The 24,899-nt window shown below is 43.2% G+C and overlaps 1 protein-coding gene across 2 annotated transcripts in view; it reads right to left on the bottom strand.

The window, feature by feature from the left end:
• The window catches only part of LOC308685245 (mixed lineage kinase domain-like protein), a 37,283-nt gene extending 14,231 nt beyond the window's left edge, over positions 1–23,052 (bottom strand). The window contains exons 1-6 of one of the 2 annotated variants that reach the window (XM_081356913.1): positions 22,965–23,052; positions 21,344–21,369; positions 6,419–6,532; positions 819–1,271; positions 588–704; positions 97–280 (exon numbers count right to left, since the gene is read on the bottom strand). In XM_081356913.1, the coding sequence (XP_081213039.1) occupies positions 97–280; positions 588–704; positions 819–1,266 (749 nt within the window). In that variant the 5' untranslated portion in view covers positions 1,267–1,271; positions 6,419–6,532; positions 21,344–21,369; positions 22,965–23,052. The remainder of the gene's footprint in view (positions 1–96; positions 281–587; positions 705–818; positions 1,272–6,418; positions 6,533–21,343; positions 21,370–22,964) is intronic. The other variant, XM_081356912.1, reaches the window with a different exon arrangement.
• Between the last annotated feature and the right edge of the window lie 1,847 nt (positions 23,053–24,899).

Below are 24,899 nucleotides of genomic sequence, written 5' to 3'. Positions count from 1 at the left end.
GACATGATAACATTTGACCACAAAATTTTATCGAGTCGAATTTTATTACTATTATGGAACAGTTTCCCATAACCAGAGTCTGCCATTACCATCTACCTGGGGCTGGGGTTGGTGTTCAGCGGGCATGAGTATCTTTTGATAGCCACAGTGAACTTGTTGTACATCCCTTTGTATAGTTCAGAATGGCTGCACTTCAGAAGTGGTTTAGCAGGGAAACTGTAGGTCAGCTCTTCTGGTTTAATCTCTCTAATGTCCTGCAGATGAAGGGAGGGTTTTTTAACTGCCAACAAATGACAAATAAAACTGTTCAGTTTAGCAACCATTCTAATTATTAATTCAACAATGCTAAACATTCCTGAAAGCTTCATAGACGCCTTGAAATTCTTTAAAAAAACAGTAACAAAATATAAAATTATGTGTGTCTGGATCAGTAAGTTTGCTGAAACATATTTTATGACAATAAAATATAGTCCGACTCTTAATTGATATTTATGAATTAATAATTAATGATATACAGTGTATACATACATACATACATTTCTTTCTTTTTTGTGGACAGTTTTATTGACCAATATGTTTGTACTTACATGACTCCAGGATGTCTTTAATGCCCTGAACATCTCTTTGCGTTTGGTCAACTGTCTTTTGCACAGCATCAACTGTTGTGTTCATTTTGTTGCTCTCCTGGACTAAAGACTGGAGCACTATTATTAGAAGGAAAATTTATACCATGTAATACGTAGTTGTATCCTACGAAGTAGCCATTTCAATCCAATTCAAATCCATACAACATCAACTTTAAGTAGCCTATAACTTACAATTCCGAAATTCCAGAGAATCACTCTGCCTGTCGTCTTCATCTTCCCGTCGCCTCGTTGCTTCTTGAAACACTTTCTCTATACTCCCTCTGTGCTCGACCTGAAGCGCTAGAGAAAGTAACTGAGCCGCATCGTTCAGCCTTTCATTTAGGCCGTTGAACTCCTCACCGAGTTCATACGCTTTCGTGATACGTTTAATATAGCTGAAGGAAGTGTATTTCCTTACCACACTCTCTGCTGACTCCAGAGTGAGTTTAAGTTGTTTAAGTCCATTTATAACCTGTTCAGGCTCAGTCCCAAAGCCATGAACCTTCACAGCTTCCACCAGCTTAGCCAGAGTGGACACGCGGTTGGCTAAACGCTTGCAGCGCTTCTTGTTGGCTTGGACCTCCCCACACAGGGCGTACAGTTTTTCTGCAATGGCCAGAATTGGTTCTATGATGTCCATCGTAGCTGGAAATAAAATAAATTTAAAAATAAATGTTTCTAAGGTTAAGTGTCTTGGATGGCGGAAGCATAATGTCAAGTTCCCCTTCGTTACGGGGAACTCCCGCTGCGTCGAATACAACGCTACGGGGAATGCCTTCGGCATGCGTTATCTGAAGTCACTATACAACTATTCCAATCTGGATTGGTGTGCGTCATCGTGCGTCATGACGTTGCATGTGACGGTGACCCGGACGCTATATAAGGGTCACAGGAACAAGGAAATGACAGCTTCTGTTCTTCAGCAGCGTTCTATGTCAAACTGTACGTCTTATTTGGTGTTGTCTGTCAAATCTACTATGGCGAAGGCAGTGTGCGTCTCCTTGATTTAAGAAAAATTAAAGAAGCAAGGATGGCGCACACTTGCTTTGTGGTGTTGGGTTGTGAGCGGAGCTTGCACGGACAGTTCTCGAGGGCACTGTCTATTTTGTGCAAACTGAAAGGATTCTGTGACTGGGATCTCGCGTTTGCCGAGGCAGCGCGTAGGTTTATGTCTGCATTGCAATACAGAATCTATAGTGGCTCGGATCTCGCGTTTGCCGAGGCAGCGCGTAGATTACGGCTACTCTGCAATAAAGATTCTGTGACTAATCTCGCGTTTGCCGAGGCAGCGCGTAGATTAATGTCTGCATTGCAATACAAAATCTATAGTGGCTTGGATCTCGCGTTTGCCAAGGCAGCGCGTAGATTACAGGTCTGCAGGGTGTAGACTCTGAGTGTACTCTTCCGCTCCCGCCTGAGCCTGTTTAAAAATAATAAAATAGGCTTGCGTTCCTAGTGCATCAGCTCGCGTCTGTCGAGGCAGCGCGTTGTCTGTTTGCATTGGGTTCGCACGTGGAGCAGTGTTTACAGGTCTCGCGCACGGTTCGGAAGCCCGCGTCACTGTGGCTTCTTCCGACCGTGTTAAAGACCCGGTGTTTGATTTATTTGATTCTGAGGAGTCAGATACTATCAACACTGAATCACGAATATTCACCACATTATGAGGAGTTGCTGGAGAAAGACTGGGGCTGTAATGAAATTAAATGTTTGGTAATTTAATAAGAAGGAAGCATCTAAAAAGAGTGCTTCCTGCAAACCCAGTCAAAATCCTTGTGTCAGAGTCTTCCTTTTTCAAACGATCTCCATACTGAGGTACTGAGATTGGGGAATAATTGAAGAGGAAAATTAAAGGGGAATTTAATGATGCAGGGGGTAGAAGAATATTTCTCCCAGATATCGTATTACCTCTGATGACTCAGACACGTCCCTCTAAAATTAAAGTGGAGCTAATATAAATATTATCTCGAATTTGGTAGGGAAGGCTTATATGGAGGACAGTCACCAGCTCCTCATATTCTGGGAAGTCACCTCTTCCCCTCCCCTTCCCCCTGTACAGGGCTCGGGGTCAGAGGAGACGTTCTCAAAAAAAAAAAAAAAAAAAAAAAAAGTATTATTTTCGGTTAGTTCCTGCCGGTCTATCGCTTCAGGTCACCGAATCTCAAAACCTGAGGTCAGTCTCGAGGGACTGATCTCCTTATTAGATTATTCATCGGTTACGTCCTGCCAGTAAACTGCTTCAGACCACCGATAAGCACATTATATCACCTGAGACTAACCCAGAGAAATTGATTCCTCTTGTAGATTGTTTAGACGCCTGGTCAGGCCTTCCGAATATATCTAAATGGACCCTGGGTATAGTTAAAGGATATAAAATCCAGTTTAAAGTAAGACCACCCGATTTTAACGGGGTATTTCACACACTGGTTTTCTCACATCAGCGCCAGGTGATGGAAAATGAAGTTGAATCTCTTTTAGCAAAAGCAATAGAAATTGCCCCTAATCAGGAGAGGGATTCAGGTTTTTACTGCCGTTACTTCATTGTTCCGAAAAAGGATGGTGGACTTCATCCTATTGTAGATCTTAGAGTATTGAATAAATCTTTGAGGAGATTTAGTTTCAATATGCTCACTATACCCAGTATCATTCAGCAAATCAGATCTGAAGACTGGCTTGTGACATAGATCTCATGGATGCTTATTTTCATAACTTCATCATCCATTATCATAGGAAGTTCCTTAGGTTCGCTTTTGGGGGGAAAAGCTTACCAATATAGGGTTCTTCCTTTCGGCCTAACTCTATCCCCTTGCACTTTCTGTATGGATGCTGCCCTTGCTCCACTGAGACTTCAGGGGAACCGCATCCTAAATTATTAGATGACTGGCTTATTCTGGCAGAACCAGAGACGCTAGCAATCCAACATCGAGATGTTGTTTTGCGTCATCTTCAGTGCTTGGGGCTAAGGCTCAATGTCAAGAAAAGTTCTCTGTCTCCTCTTCAAAGAATAACATTTCTTGGAGCTGAGTGGGACTCGCAATCTATGCAAGTTCACTTGACCCAGCCACGTATTTAAAGTATCGTGGCTGCAGTTAGAGCTATCAGGTTAGGCCAGGCCATCACTGTCAAACATTTTCAAAGAATTTTGGGCCTTATGGCAACCGCATCAGTAGTGATTCTACTCGGCTTGCTTCATATGAGGGCCCTACAGTGGTGGCTCAGGACCAGGGGGTTTTCCCCAAGGGGCAACCCCTTCCGTACGATTAGAGTTACGTCCAGATAACCTCGTTCTCTAGTCATATGGAAAGACATACGGTTCCTGTCCCAAGGCCAGGTGCTTGGAGCTTCGTGTCCCAGAAAAATTCTGACCACGGATGCTTCCCGCATGGGCTGGGGTGCGGTCATGGAGGGCCGGTACACCCGCGGGGTCTGGAAGGACCATCACCTCGCATGGCACATCAGTTGCCTGGAGATGCTGGCAGTATTCTTTGCCCTTAGGCATTTCCTTCCAGACCTCAGAGGCCATCAGGTCCTTGTTAGGTCTGATAATATATCGGTGGTCTTCTACATCAACCATCAGGGGGGCTTGAGCTCTCGTCCTCTGTGCAAATTGGCCCATCATATTCTATTATGGTCTAAGGACAAATTTCCCTCTGTGAGGGCCATGTATATACCTGGGGTTGATAATGTGGGAGCAGACACCCTGTCGAGGCAGGGGCCCAGGCCAGGGGAATGGAGGCTCCACCCCGAGGTGGTGGAGCTTATATCGGAGAAATTCGGCCAGGCGGAGGTAGATTTATTCGCTTCTCATGAGAATTCTCATTGCCCGCTCTGGTTCTCTCTCTCGCATCCAGCCCCGTTGGGTCTGGAGGCCATGGTACAGACGTGGCCGAGGCAACGTCTGTACGCCTTTTCCCCCGGTCGCTCTACTCCCTGGAGTTCTGGAGAGGGTCAGAGGATTTTGAGTAGATCTTATTCTCGAAAAACCACACTGGCCTTCTCGAATAGGGTGATCTGGTGGCCGAGGTCATCAGATCAGCTACCTCCAGAACTCCCTGGCTCAGGAAGTTTTAATTGAGTTAGCTGGACCCAGCCTTTTACTGCCCTATGGCTTCAGTACTGGGATTCTTCTATACTCTAATCGGGACCTCTCGTCCACGCTCAGAGCCGCTATGGCGCCTACGGCCTCCGTATGCTCTCAGGGTGGTCCACCCGGGTCGTCCCATGACCTCCATATTTCCCTGTAGCCTTCTAGGATGAATCCTGTTATCCTTGCAGGCTGACAGGTCTGTGGAAAGAAAAGCCCCTGTCGGTTCTGCGGGATACGTGTATATATGTCAGATTAAAAGAAAATCTACATATTTTGGAAATCTGTTAGCTTTCTAGTAGGAAATTTCCCCGGTCACCAATAAGGGTACCGGAGGCTATCTTATGATTTCCTCTGGCTCTTCATCCTTCGTTGCTATAAGTGTGACAGGAGAGCCTTCTAGGCTTTTAGGGTTATCCATTAATGGTGCCTTGGAGTCAGTGTCCTGCCTTTTTAGGCATATGTATATATTGGACCTCACTTCTGAGGCTGTTAACTCAGCCTTTTTCTTACACCAAAAAAGACAAGAATAAAATTCTTAGTATAGTGGGTTCTATAAATTCTCCCCTGTCCTTAGCAATGATCCTCACCTTCAGAGTGCTTTCTGCCTCTGTATGCTGCGTCAGAATCTGGATGAACCCTGTCTCTGCAGGCTATCATATTAAATTGCTTAGAGCCTTTATTCGGCTCCGCAGAGTATATCTATATAGGGTATTAAATGGGAGTTTGTTAGCTTTCTTTGAGATATTTCTCCCCGGTGACCAAGGTACCGGAGGCTATTCTAAAAATTCCTCAGCTCTTCATCCTTCGTTGCATGTACGGTGTAAGCAAGAGAGCCTCTTAGGCTTCCAGAGATTATCCACTAAAAAGGGTGTTAGGAGTTAAGTGTTCTGCCTGTCATTAATCAGGCCTATCTACTTGGACCTTAATATCGAGGTTGCTGATGCGACCTTCCCTTTGTACACCAAACAAGAAAGAATAAAATTCTTAGCACAGTTGGATCTTTCACTCTCCCTTGCTTTAGTGCTCTTGAGTGTGCCAGATGCTTCACACCCAGGGCGCTTGTTCTCTGTGGGGGCTAGCTGGTACTCGTTCCCCGTAGCGTTGTATTCGACGCAGCGGGAGTTCCCCGTAACGAAGGGGAACGTCTCGGGTTACTGGATGTAACCCTGGTTCCCCGAGAGAGGGGAACGAGACGCTGCGTCCCCTCTCCCCACCTTCGGGGCGCCCTGAGAACAGCTGCTTTGAACCTTTTTCGAAGCTGTCATTTCCTTGTTCCTGTGACCCTTATATAGCGTCCGGGTCACCGTCACATGCAACATCATGACGCACGATGACGCACACCAATCCAGATTGGAATAGTTGTATAGTGACTTCAGATAACGCATGCCGAAGGCATTCCCCGTAGCGTTGTATTCGACGCAGCGTCTCGTTCCCCTCTCTCGGGGAACCAGGGTTACATCCAGTAACCCGAGACGTTTTCACAATGTAAATCTACTGTTTACTGACTGATTTGTGAAAGATGCTTTATTTTGAAATATAAAATAAGCTCTAAAGCAAACAAATCCAGTACAGATTATTTAACTGGTAAATTTGCAATAATGTCAACAGTAAAAATTAAACACAACCAATTTGTTAAACAAAAATGGAAGAGATAAAGAAAAAAACAAGTAATAAAAACTCAGTGAGTGTTTTAGCGCAATTTTCTCACCTCATGGGATCACAACACTAAGAGATAGTAAATCTTTTCCTGGATTTTTTTTGTGCGTTCCCGAGATTAGACCTTCCTTAACATAATGCCGAAAACCCGAAGTCTCTAGGTGGTCTGGTTGAGGAGTAGATAGAAGTGCAAGATTGGTGCGCACAGACAGAACAGAAATCATGAGTTAACAATCGCAATTTTGTCCGGTGGAAAATTGCGCTAAAAACCTCTGACTAATACTAAATACCTTATAGAACATATTGGTTACTATCCCAAATGGAGGGAACAGATACGCTATGTCAGAACTGACCTGACGAATTGGAATCTCACCTGAGAGCCTTGGAGTGTAAACTAAACGAGCCAATGCACAATGGCGTGCAAGATTTGCATCACACGCCGAGACGGTTTGTGCCGGCCGTTCAGCAGTGGAACAGCAATTGTGGCGACAGACGTTCAGAACAAAACACTACAATTGCTGCCCCTTCCAGCTCCCTGTGTGAGCCGCCTAATCCCACCACACCTGCTGGGGTGGAGAAAGGACAGGGCTTCATGCAGGGAGAGTTGACAACTGCTTCTGTTGACCACACAGTGAGACTATTGGATAACACTGGGAAAAGTAGCTATGGAAAGGGATGCTACGGAGACCACATCCTGCCCATAGGGAAGTGTCATGTGGGGATTACACATATGGACTGGCCAAAATATGTGTGCTCAGACGAGGTGGAGTCCCCTCTGATATGCCCCGATCTAGTTCCTCTGCTGGCCAACAAAGGGACTACTTCGATATAGATACTCAACATATGGAGTGCTACATATGAAGGTCTCTGTGGTAGATTCAGCCTAGCTAGGGTGAAGTCAATACCAAGCAGAGACAGAAGAGTGTGCTCTGCCAAGGGAAAGACACAGAATTGCTGATTGGGAAGCCGTTCCTTGGAAGAATACATATGTGGGATCGCCTGTAGGGGAATCACAACACATGGGCACCTAGTCTAGCACAGGGGCTGACTTTCTGGGCATACACATGAGTGTTAGACCTAGCATCGGATGCCTCCGCCATGTCTGACCGTTGAGGGTGCTGGAGGAACTCCATGCTGGGTTCGCCAGGGAACTCACCTGTAGAGCAAATAAGTGCACGTATCCGGTCCTGAGAGGGGAATGGCGCTGCAAGCGAGACACCGAGCGGGTCCAAAGCGTTACTGGCTACTTGTGGCAAGTACACCGGAGGACACAGGCTCTACATGGAGGGTGTAAAACCTCGCAAATGTGTTGTGTGTCGCCCACAGCTCCACAAATGTCTACTAGCGAGGCGCCATGCAGACTCCAACATTCTGTGTCGAATGAGCTCTCACCCCCAAGGGGTATAGCTGATCCTTGGGCTTGGTAGCCTGGAGCCTTTCCCTTCCACTGTACTCCATAACAGACAATGAGCTGTTCTGAGGTCCTGAAGGTCTGTGTTCGGTCCACATACAGACACAGCAAGGGCTGGGTCTAGCTCCTCCAGGGGCAGAGCTTGCAGGTTCACCACCTGGTCCCTGAAGATAGTGGTGGAAAACTTGGGCACTTATCTGGGCCAGGGTCTCAAGATGAGTGAGTTGGCTGGTCCAAATTTCAGGCACGATTTGTTGACCGAAAATGCTTGCAGGTCCCCTACCCTCTTAAAAGAAGCCAATGCAGTCACTAGTACTGTCTTAAAGGACAGGCTTTTAAGCTCTACTGACTGCAGTGGTTTGAAGGGTGCTCCCTGCATGGCTGCTAAGAACAAGGAGAGGTCCCAAGAAGGGTACAAGGTGAGGGTGGGTAGGATTCAACCTTCTCGGGCCCCTCAGGAACCTGATGATCAGGTCAGGCTTTCCCATACACTGACCATCTACTGCATCATGATGTTCGGCGATTGCGGACAACATACACTTTCAGGGTTGAGGGAGAAAGCCTTCGCTCCAGCCCTTCTTGCAGTAAGGAAAGCACAGCTCTGTCACAAGGATCATTGGTAAAAAGTCAAGTCAAGTCACCTTCATTTATATAGCGCTTTTAACAATATAGATTGTTTCAAAGCAGCTTTACAGTGATAATAGGAAATTAAAGTAACAGAGATTGTTTTGGCTTTACAGCAGCTCTAGAATAAAGTTATTATTCAGCTAAAGTTAGTTTTTGATTGATTCACTTCTGTTGCAAAGATCATTAGTTATTAACTTAGGGGCCGCTTACACAACATAGTTTTAACTGAAAACAGAAAACAGTGTTTGGTGGCTCGTTCCAAGGTGTACGTTTTGAAAAATGCTGAAAATTTTTTTCATCTCAGTGTAAACTTAAAAAATGTGAATCTGTGAAAATGGTGACGGCGTACACATGCATATTTTCTTGCGCATTCATGCGCAGGCACATAGTCTTTTCTTTAAAAATTGGAATCATTCATCAGATCTGGATACGGCCTGGATCTAGAAGACTATGCTAAACCTCGGGATAAACAGAGAGACTAATATGAGCATAGACACCATTCTTCTTATGATGTAACAAGTACATCAGGTGTTATGGGAAGTGTAATGGCCAATACATTTGTGACAGTATTTATCAATCTTTGTTAATATTAGTTAAAAATACAGCCGCTCATTATTTGTTCATGTTAGTTCACAGTGCATTAACTAATGTTAACAAATACAACGTTTGATTTTAATAATGTATTAGTAAATGTTATAATTAATATTAACTAAGACTAATACATGCTGAAGACGTATTGTTCCTTCTTAGTTCATGTTGTTGTTAACTAATGAACCATATTGCAAAGTGTTACTGGATCATTAGTTCTGGGAACCAGGTCCGGTTGCAAGACCTGCTCCTCGTCCTCCCTGAACGTGCACAGTGTCTGTGCGAGAAGGCTCACTGGGGGAAAACATACTTGCGTAGGCCCCTAGGCCAGCTGTGTGCCAGCGCATCCGTGCCGAGGGTTCCCCCAGACAGGGAGTAAAACAACTAGCAATGGGATGTGTCCAGAGCGGCAAACAGGTCTACCTTTGCAGCCCCGAAGTGTCTCCAAATCAGCTGGACTGTCTGTGGGTCGCCATTCTCCCGGGATCTTGGCCTGTTGTGAGAGCTCGTCGGCTGCACGATTGAGCTCGCCCGGGATGTGAATGTCGCAAAGCGACCTCAGATGCTTCTGACTCCAAAGGAGGAGATGGTAGGCAAGTTGCAACATGCTACGCGAGCATAGACCACCCTGATAATTGATGTACGCAACGGCCGCAGTGTTTTCCGATCTGAGCGTGCTTGCCTTGTAACAGCGATTTGAAGTGGCGCAGAGCAAGCCATACTGCTAGCAAATCGAGGCAGTTGATGTGCCAGTACGTGTCACGTTGCCATGCCCATTTCGGGGCTCAGCCATGAAGCCAGTGCTGAAGCAATCTCATGTGAAGCAATGTGAGAGGTTGATTGTGGATGCTATATGCCCCAGGAGCTTCTGAAAACATTTAAGTGGAACAGCTCTCCTGACCTTGAACGAATTCAGGCAGTTCAGTATGTTTGTGAGATGTGCTGTCAGGTTGACCGAGTCCAACTCCATACCGAGAAAAGAGATGCTGGAGCATCAGGTCCCTGTGTTTGCACAACTGCTCTCGCGAGTGGACCAGTATGAGCCAGTCGTCAAAATAGTTGAGAATGCGAATGTCATGTTCCCTCATCGGAACAAGGGCATTGAACAATGTTTAGTCCAATGCCGTGGTACAACGAGCACACTCGGGCCCTTAAGAGAGCAGCCAGAAAAATGGAGCGCAACTGGAAGAAAACAAAACTAGAGGTATTTCGCATTTCATGGAAAGAGATCTCGGTTGCATACAGAGAGGCCTTAAAAGCTGCTAGATCTGCTTATTTTTCAACCCTATTAGAGGAAAACACACAAAACCCTAGGTATTTATTTGAAACAGTGGCTAAACTAACGAAAAATAAAGCTTCAAGCCCATAAGTTTCCAAGCAGCACAGCAGTAATGACTTTATGAACTTCTTCACTTATAAGATTGATAACATCAGGGAGAAAATTATTACTATGCAACCGTCTACTACAGTATCGCATCAGGCAGTGCATTGTAGTCTCCCTAAGGAAAAATTTGATTCATTCATTGCTATAGAAGAGGAAGAATTTGTTAAACTCGTTCAATCATCTAAATCGACAACAATCGTATGTTAGACCCTATACTGACTAAGCTACTGAAAGAGATGCTTCCAGAGGTCATAGATCCTCTTCTTAATATCATTAATTTATCTTTGTCATTAGGATACATACCAACATTTTTTAAGCTGGTTATGATTAAACCGCTTGTTAAAAAAACGCAACTTGATCATACAGAATTAGTCAATTACAGGCCGATCTCAAATCTACCTTTTCTGTCAAAGATACTAGAAAAGGCGGTATCCTCACAACTATGTTCCTTTTTAGAAAGAAATGATATCTGCGAGGATTTTCAGTCAGCATTTAGACCGTACCATAGTACTGAGACTGCTCTCATTAGAGTCACAAATGATTTGCTTCTATCATCCGATCGTTGTTGTATCTCGCTATTAGTGTTACTCAAACTTAGTGCTGCATTTGATACTATTGACCACAACATTCTTTTAAATAGACTCAAAAATTATGTTGGCATTAGTGGAATTGCATTAGCATGGTTTAAATCATACTTATCTGACCGTTATCAGTTTGTAGAAGTAAATGAAGATATGTCTCATCGATCACAAGTTCAGTATGGCGTACCACAAGGCTCAGTACTAGGACCGTTGCTTTTCACTCTGTACATGCTACCCTTGAGATATCATTAGGAAGCATGGAATTAGTTTTCACTGTTATGCTGATAATAGCTCTATATTTCTTCACGCCCTGACGAAACTTACCAATTCACAAAATTAATGGAATGCATAGGTGATATAAAATATTGGATGACTAGTAATTTCCTACAACTTAATTTAGAAAAAACAGAGATTCTAATTATTGGACAAAAAACATCCTCACGTAATAATCTAGAATACTGTCTAACACTTGATGGCTGCTTTGTCAAGTCTTCGTCTTCGGTTAGGAACCTGGGTGTGCTCTTTGATACCAATTTTTCATTTGAAAGTCACGTCAAGTCAAGTCAAGTCATCTTCATTTATATAGCGCTTTTAACAATGCAGATTGTCTCAAAGCAGAATCAGAATCAGAAAGAGCTTTATTGCCAAGTATGCTTGCGCATACAAGGAATTTGTCTTGGTGACAGTAGCTTCCAGTACACATACAATATAAAGTGACAAGACAAGTGACAAGTAACATAGGTATAAAAAAAAAATATAAAAAAGATTATAAATTATAAATATATAGAAAGTTATAAGGTGCTATAATGAAATGTCTGAGGGAACTATTGCACATGTTTGTTCCACAGTAGGGGAACATTAAGTGTTCATGAGGTAGATGGCCTGGGGAAAGAAACTTTTCCTGTGTCTGGTTGTTTTTGTGCTCGGTGCTCTGTAGCGTCGACCAGACGGTAACAGTTCAAACAGAAAGTGTGCTGGGTGTGACGGGTCCAGAGTGATTTTGCGAGCCCTTTTACTCACTCTGGATGAGTACAGTTCTTTGAGTGTGGGAAGGGTAGTGCCAGTGATTCGCTCAGCAGTCCGAACTATCCGCTGTAGTCTACGGAGGTCGGTTTTGGTAGCAGAGCCGAACCAGACGGTGATGGAAGTGCAGAGGATGGACTGGATGACAGCTAAGTAGAACTGTACGAGCAGCTCCTGTGGCAGGTTGAATTTCCTCAGCTGACGCAGGAAGTAGTCTCTGTTGGGCTTTCTTCACAATAGAGTCTATGTGAGTGTCCCACTTCAGATCCTGAGAGATGGTGGTGCCCAGGAACCTGAATGACTCTACTGCAGTCACAGTGCTGTCCATGATGGTGAGTGAAGGGAGTGCAGGGGGGTTTCTCCTGAAGTCCACGATCATCTCCACTGTTTTGAGCGTGTTCAGCTCCAGGTTGTTATAACTGCACCAAAGAGCCAGCTGCTCCACCTCCTGTCTGTACGCAGACTCGTCACCGTTCCGGATGAGTCCGATAACAGTAGTGTCGTCCGCAAACTTCAGGAGCTTGACAGAGGGGTCTTTAGAGGTGCAGTCATTTGTGTACAGGGAGAAGAGTAGTGGTGAGAGAACACATCCCTGTGGAGCACCGGTGCTGATGGTGCGGCTGTCGGACGTGATTTTGCCCATTCTGACTAGCTGTTGTCTGTCTGTCAGAAAGCTTGTGATCCATTGACAGACGGAGCTAGGGACAGAGAGCTGGGTCAGTTTGGTCTGGAGCAGTGATGGGACGATGGTGTTGAAGGCAGAACTAAAGTCCACGAACAGAATCCTTGCATAGGTCCCTGGTTTGTCCAGATGTTGTAGGGTGTAATGCAGTCCCATATTGACCGCATCATCCACAGACCGGTTTGCTCTGTAGGCAAACTGCAGGGGGTCCAGCAAGGGTCCAGTGATGTCCTTCAGATATGCTAACACCAGTCTTTCGAATGACTTCATGGCCACAGATGTTAAGGCAACAGGTCTGTAGTCATTGAGTCCTGTGATCTTTGGTTTCTTCGGGATTGGGATGATGGTGGAGCGTTTAAAGCAGAAAGGGACTTTGCACTGCTCCAGTGATCTGTTGAAGATCAGTGAGAAGATAGAGGCCAGCTGGTCAGCGCAGGTTTTCAGACAGGCTGGTGAAACACCGTCTGGGCCTGGTGCTTTCCTTCTCTTCTGTTTCCTGAAGATCTGACGCACATTATCCTCACTGATCTGAAGTGCAGGGGGGGAGGGGAGGGGGATGGCTGGAAGTGTTGATGGCTGTGTAGAGAGATGGTCAGGGCGGGTGTGGGGTGTCTGATCGGGGGTCCCAAATCTACAGTAAAAGACATTCAGCTCGTTCGCAAGATGCTTGTTGCTGTCGATGCTGGGGGATGGTGTCTTGTAGTTGGTAATATCTTTCAGGCCTTTCCACACTGATGCAGGGTCGTTGGAGGAAAACTGGTTTTCCAGCTTTTTGGCATAGCTCTTCTTAGCCACTTCAATCTCCTTTGTCAATGTGTTCCTGGCCTGATTATACAAGATCCTATCCCCACTCCTGTAGGCATCTTCTTTGACCTGACGAAGCTGTCTGAGTTTTGGTGTGAACCATGGTTTATCATTGTTGAATGATAAGTAAGTCCTGGTAGGGATGCATAAATCCTCACAGAAACTGATGTATGATGTTACAGTCTCTGTGAGCTCGTCCAGATCGCTGGCAGCAGCTTCAAAAACACTCCAGTCAGTGCATTCAAAACAGGCTTGTAAGACCTGCTCTGTGTCGTTGGTCCATCTCTTTACAGTCCTTATTACTGGCTTAGCAGTTTTAAGTTTTTGCCTGTAAGTTGGTAGAAGATGAACCAGGCAGTGATCGGAAAGTCCTAGAGCTGCTCTGGCGACGGAGCGATATGCATCCTTTGTTGTGGTGTAGCAATGGTCCAAAATATTATTGTCTCTGGTGGGGCATGTAATGTGCTGTTTGAATTTAGGCAGCTCACGTGTGAGTTTTGCCTGATTAAAGTCTCCGAGAATGATAAGAACAGAGTCCGGGTGTTGTTGTTCTGTTTCTGTGATCAGATCAGCCAGCTGTTGCAGCGCCGTACTCACGTGTGCTTGCGGTGGAATGTAAACACTGATGAGAACGAGCGAGGAAAACTCCCGCGGCAAGTAGAACGGCTTACAGTTAATGAAAAGCACTTCCACATCAGGACAGCACATCTTCCTTAACACAGTTACATCAGTACACCACCTTCTGTTGATGTAAAAGCATGTCCCAACACCGCGCGTTTTCCCTGTTGACTCCATATCGCGATCCGCTCTGAACAGCTGAAAGTCCGGTAGATGTAATGCGCTGTCCGGAATGGCTTCGTTCAGCCAGGTTTCCGTGAAAAACAGAGCAGCAGAGTTGGTAAAGTCCTTGTTTTTGCATGAGAGCAGAAGTAGTTCGTCCATTTTGTTAGGGAGAGAGCGGACATTCGCCAGATGGATGCTAGGCAGCGCCGTTCTGAATCCGCGCTGCCTGAGCTTAACGAGTGCGCCAGCTCGCTTCCCACGCCTGCGCGTCTTATACTGTTTCCACAGTGCAGCGGCGCAACCGACGACAATGTTCCGCAAAACGCCAGAAGAATCAAAAACTGGTTGGTGATCAGTTGGTGTGCACTGCCGAATGTTCAGCAGTTCGTCCCTGGTATAACTGATAGCGTATGACAAACATAAAACAGGACAAACTAACAAGAACAGTGTAACAACTGGAGAGCTCAACACCGAGGCAGCCATCCGCGGCGCCATCTTGAATCAGCTTTACAGAGATAAATGTATAATTTAACGTAAGATTGTTTTGGCTTTATAGCGGTTCTTTAATAAAGTTAATTTCCAGCTAAAGTTGGTTTTGATTGATTTGCTTCCGTCGCAATGATCATTTGTTATTAAATTAGGGGCCGCCAAGACGACACCATTCTCTCTACACAAACTTTAAACGCGATCCTGTGAGAAACGCTGATGGCGTTCAGATGCGCATTAAGAATGGGTTCAATAGTTATGTGCGTTTGAATATATGTGTGCAGGTTTGGAATTCCCTACAAACCAAGCCTAAACAAATTACTGGTGTTTCCTTATAGTTTTAATTCAGAATTTTATTTTATTTGATCAATTCGGGGTAGATACGCAAATTGAGTTTTCCCGACGACGCTTTATCTGTAGAGTGGGAAAGGGATCCTCCATAGGGAGAGACTAGTTGGCACTTCAGCACTGCGTTGTCATCGGGTCCAGGCGAAGGGCCTTCGTCAGATCTGGAAACGGCCTGGATCCGGCAGGCTGCGGGAAAACCTTGGGATAAACACAGACTCTAAAATTAGCGTAGATGCCATTCTTCTCATGATGTAACAAGTACATCAGGATTTATGGGAAGTGTTCCTGGTTCCAGCTGACCTAATCTATGCAGCCTAATATTGAATTATAGAAGTCTATAATGTATTATGTGAATGCTAGGTCAAAGAGATGTGTCTTTAATCTAGATTTGAACTGACAGAGTGTGTCTGCTTCCCGGACAATGGTAGGAAGGCTGTTCCAAAGTTTTGGTGCTAAATAGGAGAAGGATCTACCGCCAGCAGTCGATTTTGATATTCTAGGTATTATCAACTGGCCGGAATTTTGAGATCACAATAGACGTGAAGGAGTATAATGCGTTAAGAGCTCGCTCAAGTACTGCGGAGCTAAACCATTTAGTGCTTTGTAAGTAATCAGCAATATTTTAAAATTGATGCAATGTTTAATAGGGAGCCAGTGCAGTTTTGACAGAACTGGGCTAATATGGTCATACTTCCTGGTTCTAGTAAGAACTCGAGCTGCTGCGTTTTGAACTAGCTGTAGTTTGTTTATTAAGCGTGCAGGGCAACCACCCAGTAGAGCATTACAATAATCTAGCCTTGATGTCATGAAAGCATGAACTAATTGTTCCGCATTTGTCAATGAGAGCATATGACGTAATTTAGATATATTTTTAAGATGGAAAAATGCGGTTTTACAGATACTAGACACGTGACTTTCAAATGAAAGATTGGTATCAAAGAGCACACCCAGGTTCCTAACTGACGACGAAGACTTAACAGAGCAGCCATCAAGTGTTAGACAGTATTCTAGGTTATTACAGTACGTGAGGACGTTTTTTGTCCAATAATTAGAATCTCTGTTTTTTCAGAATTTAGAAGTAGGAAATTACGAGTCATCCAATTTTTTATATCAGCTATGCATTCTGTTAATTTAGTGAATTGGTAAGTTTCGTTAGGTTTTGAAGAAATATAGAGCTGAGTATCGTCGGCATAACAGTGGAAGCTAATTCCATGTTTCCTAATGATATCTCCTAATGGTAGCATGTACAGAGTGAACAGCAGCGGTCCTAGTACTGAGCCTTGTGGCCAAGCCCATACTGAACTTGTGATCGATGAGACATCTCTTCATTTACTGCTACAACTTGATAACGGTCAGATAAGTATGATTTAAACCATGCTAGTGCAATTCCACTAATGCCAACATAGTTTTCTAGTCTATTTAAAAGAATGTTGTGGTCGATGGTGTCAAACGCAGCACTAAGATCGAGTAACACTAATAGCGAGATACAACCACGATCGGATGATAAGAGCAAATCATTTGTGACTCTAACGAGTGCAGTCTCAGTACTATGGTATGGTCTAAATCCGGACTGAAAATCCTCGCAGATATCATTTCTTTCTAGAAAGGAACACAGTTGTGAAGATACTGCCTTTTCTAGTATCTTTGATAGAAAAGGTAGATTCGAGATCGGCCTGTAATTGACTAATTCTGAAGGATCAAGTTGCGGTTTTTTAACAAGCGGTTGAATCATAGCCAGCTTAAAGTTTTTTGGTACGTATCCTAGAGACAAAGACGAATTAATGATATTAAGAAGAGGATCTGTGACCTCTGGAAGCATCTCTTTCAGTAGCTTAGTCGGTGTAGGGTCTAACATACATGTTGTCGATTTAGATGATTTAACGAGTTTAGTAAATTCTTCCTCTCCTATAGCAACGAATGAATCAAATTTTCTGTGTTTGAAGCTTTCTTTTTCGTTAGTTAAGCCACTGTTTCAAATAAATACCTAGGATTATGTTTATTTTCTTCTAATAGGGTTGAAAAATAAGCAGATCTAGCAGCTTTTAAAGCCTCTCTGTATGCAATCGAGCTCTCTTTCCATGAAATGCGAAATACCTCTAGTTTTGTTTTCTTCCAGTTTCGTTCCATTTTTCTGGCTGCTCTCTTAAGGGCCTGAGTGTGCTCGTTGTACCACGGCGTTGGATTATTTTCTTTAATCTTCTTTAAGCGCAAAGAAGCAACTGTGTCTAAAGTGCTGGAAAAGAGAGAGTTAAAAGTTTCTGTTGCAATATCAAGTTTTTCTAAGCTATCCGGGATGCTAAAATGATGAAACTGATCAGGAAAATTATTAATAAAGCAATCTTTAGTGGCAGAAGTGATAGGTCTTACATATTTGTAACACGGAGTCGGCTTTGCAGCCTTGGCTAAATGTAATTTACACGAGACTAGATAATGATCTGAGATGTCATCTCTCTGCTGCAGAATTTCAACGGCATCAACATCTATTCCATGTGATAATATTAGATCTAGAGTATGATTACGACAATGAGTAGGTCCTGACAGCGTTTGGTTTTAGCCAGGTTTCTGTCAAACACAGCACATCTAGGTTATTATCTGAAATCATATCATTAACAATGAGTGCTTTTGAAGTAAGCGATCGAATATTCAGTAACCCAAGCTTTAGCATTTGCTCATCTGTATTATAGCTGTTTTTTATTTGTTGAACATCAATTACATTTTTAACCTTAGATAGGTTTAAAAAATTTTTGGATTTCCAAATTCGGGGAACAGACACAGTCTCTATATGATGATAGCTAGGTGAAAGAGGCTCTATGTGATGGGATTTATCTGACCTGGGTGACGCGAGGCCGCTAGCAGACGGTTGGTTTAGCCAGTCTGTCTGCTTCCTGACCTGGTGCCCAATTTGTCATGTTTGAGCTCTAAGACTATGAGCCATATTACTAGAGAGAAGAGCAGCACCATCCCAGGAGAGATGAATACCATCTCTTTTCAACAGGTCAGGTTTGCCCCAAAAACTTTTCCAATTGTCTATGAATTCTATATTATTACACGGACACCACTCAGACAGCCAGCGATTCAGTGAACACAATCTACTGACTATCTCATCACTCCTGCGAACAGGAAGGGGACCAGAGCAGATTACAGTCCTTGACATCGTACTTGCAAGTTCACACACCTCTTTAATATTCATTTTGGTGATCTCCGACTGGCGGAGTCGAACATCATTAGTGCCGACATGAATAAAGATCTTAGAGAATTTACGATTAGCATTAGCCAGCACTTTTAAATTTGCTTTGATGTCAGGCGCTCTGGCTCCCGGCAAACATGTGACTATGGTCGCTGGCGTCTCTATTTTCACGTTCCGTGTGATCGAATCCCCAATTACTAGGGCACAATCAACAGAATTCTCAGTGGGTGTTTCACTGAGCGGGGCAAATCGATTTGTTATGGTAATCGGAACGGAAGAGTGGTTTTTAGATCCGCGACTAGAGCGATCCCTCACCGTCACCCATTTGCCTGGCTGCACAGGCTCTACTTCAGCTGGAACCGCATCATGTAAAGAGTTCACGCTAGGCGCATCCAAAATAGTATCTAAAGCTCTAGCACTCTTACTATCCTCAATTAAAGGTGGTATCAGCGATTTCAGGCCCAAACATAAATTATCACATTCATCTAATATTTCGCTAGCTGCACGCCCCATTAGCATGCTGTCAAAAAAACGCGTCTCTCTAGGTAGCCTAGGCTCTGAGATCTGGGTGGATCCGGGTGGCGCGTTAACAGGCTAACAGTAGCGAATTAGCGTGTTGTGCTAGTAGTAACGGAAGTAACTCTCATTGACAAATGCGGAACCATTAGTCCATGCGTTCATGACATCAAGACTAGATTATTGTAATGCTATTATGGCTACATATTACAACTGGTCCAAAACGCAGCAGCTCGAGTTCTTACTAGAACCAGGAAGTATGTCCATATTAACCCAGTTCTGTCAACACTGCATTGGCTCCCGATTAAACATCGTATACATTTTTAAATATTGCTGATTACTTACGAAGTCCTAATTGGTTTAGCTCCGCAGTACTTGAGCAAGCTCTTAACGCATAGTCCTTCTCGTCTATTGCGATCTCAAAATTCCGGCCAGTTGATAATACCTAGAATATCAAAATCGACTGCTGGCTGTAGATCCTTTTACTATTTAGCACCAAAACTTTGGAACAGTATTCCTAACATTGTCCGGGAAGCAGACACACTCTGTCAGTTCAAAGCTAGACTAGTAAAAACACATCTCTTTGACCTAGCATACACATAACACATTATAGACTTGTATAATTCAATGTTAGGCTGCATAGATTAGGTTAGCCGGAACCGGGAACACTTCCCATAAATCCTGATGTACTCGTTACATCAAAAGAAGAATGGCTTCTACGCTAATATTAGTCTCTCTGTTTATCCCGAGGTTTACTGCAGTCCAACGGATCCAGGCTGTATCCAGATCTGATGAAGGACCTGCGCCTGGACGCGACGACAGCGCAGGCCTGAAATGTCAACTAGTATCTCCCCTGTGAAGGCCTCCCTCCCCTCCCTTTACCTCTCTACAGATAAAACGTTGTTGGGATAATTCCGGTTCGCGTGGCTACACGGAACCGATAAAAATTCTGTATTATAAATTTTAAGGCCAGACAAGTAGTTTGTTGAGGGTTGGTTTGTAGGGAAGGACTACACGCCTGCGAACATATATTCAAACTCGCATACCTATAGACTGAACTCATAATATGCATGTGCACGCCATCCGCATTCTCACTGGTTCGCGTTTTTGAAGTTTGCGCAGAAAGAACTTAAAGTGTTTTCTGTTACAACGGTGTCGTGTTAGCGGCCCCTAAGTTAATAACTAATGAACGTTGCGACGGAAGTGAATCAATCAAACTAACTTTAGCTGGACAATAACTTTATTCTAGAGCTGCTATAAAGCCAAAACAATCTCTGTTACTTTAATTTCCTATTATCAATGTAAAGCCGCTTTGGAACAATCTACATTGTTAAAAGCGCTATATAAATGAAGATGACTTGACTTGACTGAAACAACAATAAGGCCTTTACTTCAGTGAGGATTTCAGTTAATTTGTTTGGGTCAGAGACATAGGTGGTGATCCCGTGGGTTCTCGGGGACTTGAGCACCCATGGAAATGGTCGAGCACCAACGGAAAAACACAAGATATTCTCCATTCATTTTCAGACCATTTACAGGAAGTTCCGGTGGTTCTCGCAGGATTGCTTGCAGTCTTCTCCTCCTTTCCTGCCGGCGACGATAAAATGTTTGTACAACGAGGACGTTCATTTGGAGAATTTGAAGTAGCCTCGAGTATAGTTGGTGCTGCAGGGAGTAATGCCGTAATAATAACAGTATAGTGGCAAAAATATGCGTCTGTTCATTCATCCTTGTCAAAGTTACCCGCCGAATCTATCCATCTATCTATCTATCTATCATTAAAAACAGATTATAGACTAGGTTATATATAGATAGATTTTATATAGAATAGATAATTATTGAAGGGGGGAGGGGGCTAGAGGAGTGGGGGGCCCACAGAAATTGGCTCGGCGGGAGAGCCCCCACTGTAATCCTCAGGTCACCCTGTGTATTCTTTGAAGTAGCCCCTTTGTTGGCCAGCAGAGGAACTAGATCGGGGCATATCAGAGGGGACTCCACCTCGTCTGAGGTAATCGAGTCTTGACCGCAACATTGTGATGGCCATCTTCCCACAGTACATGACTCATCCACAAAATCCACCTCAGTGTGCTTTAAGCCCAGACACATTAGGCAACAATCGTGACTGTCAGTGCTTCGTTACATACCCGCTTCACATGGTGCGTAATGCAAATCTCGCACGCCAATATGATGGCTCATTAGTTTACACTCGAAGGTAATTGGGCTCTCAGGCGAGTTCTCAATTCTTCAGTTCAGTTCTGACATAACGTCGAACGTGACTAACTGATAGGGAACTGAATATATGGAAATATATCCATCATGATAATCTCCCCATGACAACTAGACCTGGTCTCCTCCAAGTGAAAATAACTAGAGATTTTTTTTTTCCAGATATCAAATGTTTATCAGATTACCTTTAAACCTACTTCTCCTTTGCTTTTCTACAGCTATATTTTCACATGACAGCTTCAGTCTATATAGCTAACAGAGGTTCATAGGGTGTAAAGGTTTTACAGTTTTATTATACAGGAGGCATCAAAGCAGGTTAAATTTTAAATACCTGTTTAATGGCTTTCGTTGTTGCTTCTGAATGAAGAAATGAAACAAATGCAATCATGGAAAAACAAACTTCAGAGGAAAGTGAAGGCAATACATGTCAAAAACGTAGAACGTTTTATGGCATCTATTCCTCATATGCATTATAATGAAAGGAGAAGTGAAACTTAAAAAATCAAATCAATGTGCACCATTTTCTCATTTTTCTACAATTATGTGTTTTTGTTTTATTAATACAGTATATACTTTTTTCTTGATATACCCTGAAAGAATGGAAGTGAAATGTGACAACATGCCCCATAGGTGGGATACATTGTAACATGTGAGGGGCACATTGTAACATAACATATGACAGCTTAAAATGTTATCTGATCTAATAAAAAAATATACAAAACAAACTAAAATATTTTCTAAATAAAATACAATTAAAAAACTTTTTCATATAAAATAATGGCAATTTTTAATAATTAAATATAAACTCATTTTTGAGTTTTGACTACGAACACATGAAAACACAGCTATACAACATAGTTCAAAACAAATAAATAATTAGTAATTTCTGAACATTGATTCTCAGTCTTTTTTCACCTTTTTCTCACGTTTTCTCAATAAAATTAATAAAAGTATAGAATATAATAGCATATTTCTAATAGGGGCACATTGTAACGCAGTGTTACAACATGCCCCGCCTGCACAAATGGGATTTAAACCCTGCGAGTGTCTTCTGCTAGTTAGCGAAGCATTAAATAACTATCTCAACTGTTAAATGACATCTTGGAGATTAAAATAATATCAGATTTGTCTTATTTTAAATAAACACAAAAAATAGAGATGAAAAATTAACTTAAGTAAGAAATTTACTTTTGCTATGGTTTAATAAATGTCTATGGATATCTTCCAAATTTTTTTTTTTTTTTTATATATAGTGTTGATATGGCAACTAGTAAATACACAAAGTTTCGTCATCCTAGCATGTGCGGAAGTATTTAAAACAAGCGTGTTACAACTAGCCCCGTGTTACATTGTGCCCCGCGCTCCCCTAGTTTCCAATGAAAGGTATACTACCAAAAAATAATTGAAGAAAGTTAACTATCATTGAAAACTACTTCATTACTGCATGTTAAAATGAGAAAAGAAACCCAGTAAACCAAAGTTATTTTCACAATCGCATGAAGCAGAAACCACAAACAGGAAGTTCGTTGAGAAATCTCCTTTCATTTTGAGCTTGCCACTGCATTTGCAGCACATCATCAGCTAAAAATCATGTTTCCCTTCATGCCTAAACATTTTATAAGGAGTAATCTAGACTTCTTTGTTGACTTTGTCCTGGTAATCCTTTCCAGCCTTTGTACACTTGTGTCTTTGTATTTAAAAGCTTATATAACAGGTACTTCTAAAGCAGAGCCCAACTTTTCTTACAAACCCTCCAAAATACTTTTAGATTGAATCAAAACAGATACCTCAGATACTTCAAAGTTATTGACATAATACACAAAGACATAATAATCATAATTTTTTAAGAAAAACAGAAGTAAACATATTATGATTATGGCACAATGACTGTAAAATAAAAATAAAACAATTACAAAATACATTCTAAATGTAAATACATAACTTATACTTACTTTTAAGTTACTTTATCTTGTCAAAATTGGCAAAAACCCTATTCAGTCTGACACAGGAATGTGAAAACAGCTAGTCTCAGTCAGGGGCGAGGCCAGACATGTTCAAGGGGCTGGGCCTTCATAAAACAGGAAGGGCAAAGTGTAGAGTATGAAAACTGCACGGCAAATTACCAGGAAAACACATAACAGCACTGTTTAAAGGTCAAAGTTTCAAAACAGGAAACAACAACAAACGACCTATAAAAACTATACTGTAAAAAAATGTCCACTTATTTCAACTTAACTTAAGTTCTGTTGCTTTTTTAAATTGAGTATAATTGATTTGCTGTTCAAGTAATTTCAACTTAAATTAAAACTAACTTTAAAAGAAAGTGGAAATTGCTTAAATTATTTGTGAAATTAAAGTAATGTAAAAACATATGTTGTCATGACCAGTGTTGGGTAAGTAATTAGTTATAGTTACTAGTTACTTCTCACAAAAAGTAACTGAGTTAGTAACTGAGTAACATTACAAAAGTAAACTAATTAAAACTTTGCAGATGATACTAATATGTTACAGAGATTATTCTAATGCTGAAATGTGTAATTTATTTATAAACAAACTATATTATGCGCGGACACATTTGGTCTCTCTCGTGCACTGTTGAGCGCGCTCTCAGACACACTCGGTCTCTCTCGCTCGCAGCGTTCGCCTCGCTTTTAGCGAGTCCGGCGTCCCATAAACACACACACACACCATAGAAAAAAAACGTTGCAGGTCCTATGGCTGAGAGACTACTCGGATGAAAACTGCTTCAGTGAGCTCAATAATAGTAACGCTGTATTTTATTGTCAGTAATGGTAACGGCGTTGTAACGGAGGAAACTGTAATTAGTTTGATTACTCATTACTGGGGGGTCGGGGGGGGGGTGACGGAGGAACTCATGAGGTTAGCCGTTTGTTGGGTAACCAACAGAGCAGGAAAACGCACGTATCTGGCCCCTGGGGCGAGAATGGTGTAGCAAGCCGACACTAACCTAATTCCTCGCGCTACTGGCCGAAGCGAGTAAACGGGAGGAAACAGGTTCTACACGAAGGCTATAAAACCTAGCGAACGTTTTAGGTGTCGCCCAGCCCGCAGCTCTACAGATGTCTGTCAGCGAGGCGCCTTGAGCCAAAGCCCAGGAAAAGGCAACACTCCTAGTAGAGTGTGCCCTCAACCTAGGTGGAGAAGGCACGTCCTGGGAATCATAAGCCCGGACGATAGCATCCACTAACCAGTGGGCTAACCTCTGCTTGGAGACAGCCTTCCCCTTCTACTGGCCTCCGTAACAGACAAAGAGCTGGTCTGAGGTCCTAAAGCTTTGAGTTCTGTCAATGTAGCAGCGCAGAGCGCGAACAGGACAGAGCAAAGCCAGGGCTGGGTCTGCCTCCTCCAGGGGCAGCGCTTGCAGGTTCACTACCTGATCTCTAAAAGGAGTGGTAGGAACCTTGGGCACATATCCGGGCCGGGGTCTTAGAACAACGTGAGAGAAGTCCGGCGCGAACTCTAGGCACGATTCATCGACCGAAAATGCCTGCAGGTCCCCTACCCTCTTGATGGACGCCAAAGCGAGCAGGAGAGCTGTCTTCATTGACAAGATATTTATATCAACTGCATGCAAGGGCTCAAATTGAGGATTCTGGAGTGCTCTGAGCACTAAAGTCAGATCCCAAGAGGGTACGGGGTGCTGATTACAAGGAGGATTCATTCTCCTAGCACCCCTGAGGAACCTGATGATCAGGTTGTGCTTTCCCAAAGACTTACCTTCTACTGCATCGTGATGTGCGGCTATCGCGGCAACATACACTTTGAGAGTGGAGGGAGACAGCCTTCGCTCCAACCCATCTTGCAGGAAGGAAAGCACGACACTGATTGGGCAAGCTTGGGGGTCTTCCCGGCGGGAAGAACACCAA

This window comes from Scardinius erythrophthalmus, assembly GCF_964197995.2.
Source record: "Scardinius erythrophthalmus genome assembly, chromosome: 24".
Lineage (NCBI taxonomy): Eukaryota > Metazoa > Chordata > Actinopteri > Cypriniformes > Leuciscidae > Scardinius > Scardinius erythrophthalmus.
The sequence above is the reverse complement of the archived record's forward strand: the minus strand, read 5'-3'. Positions and strand labels throughout refer to the sequence as shown.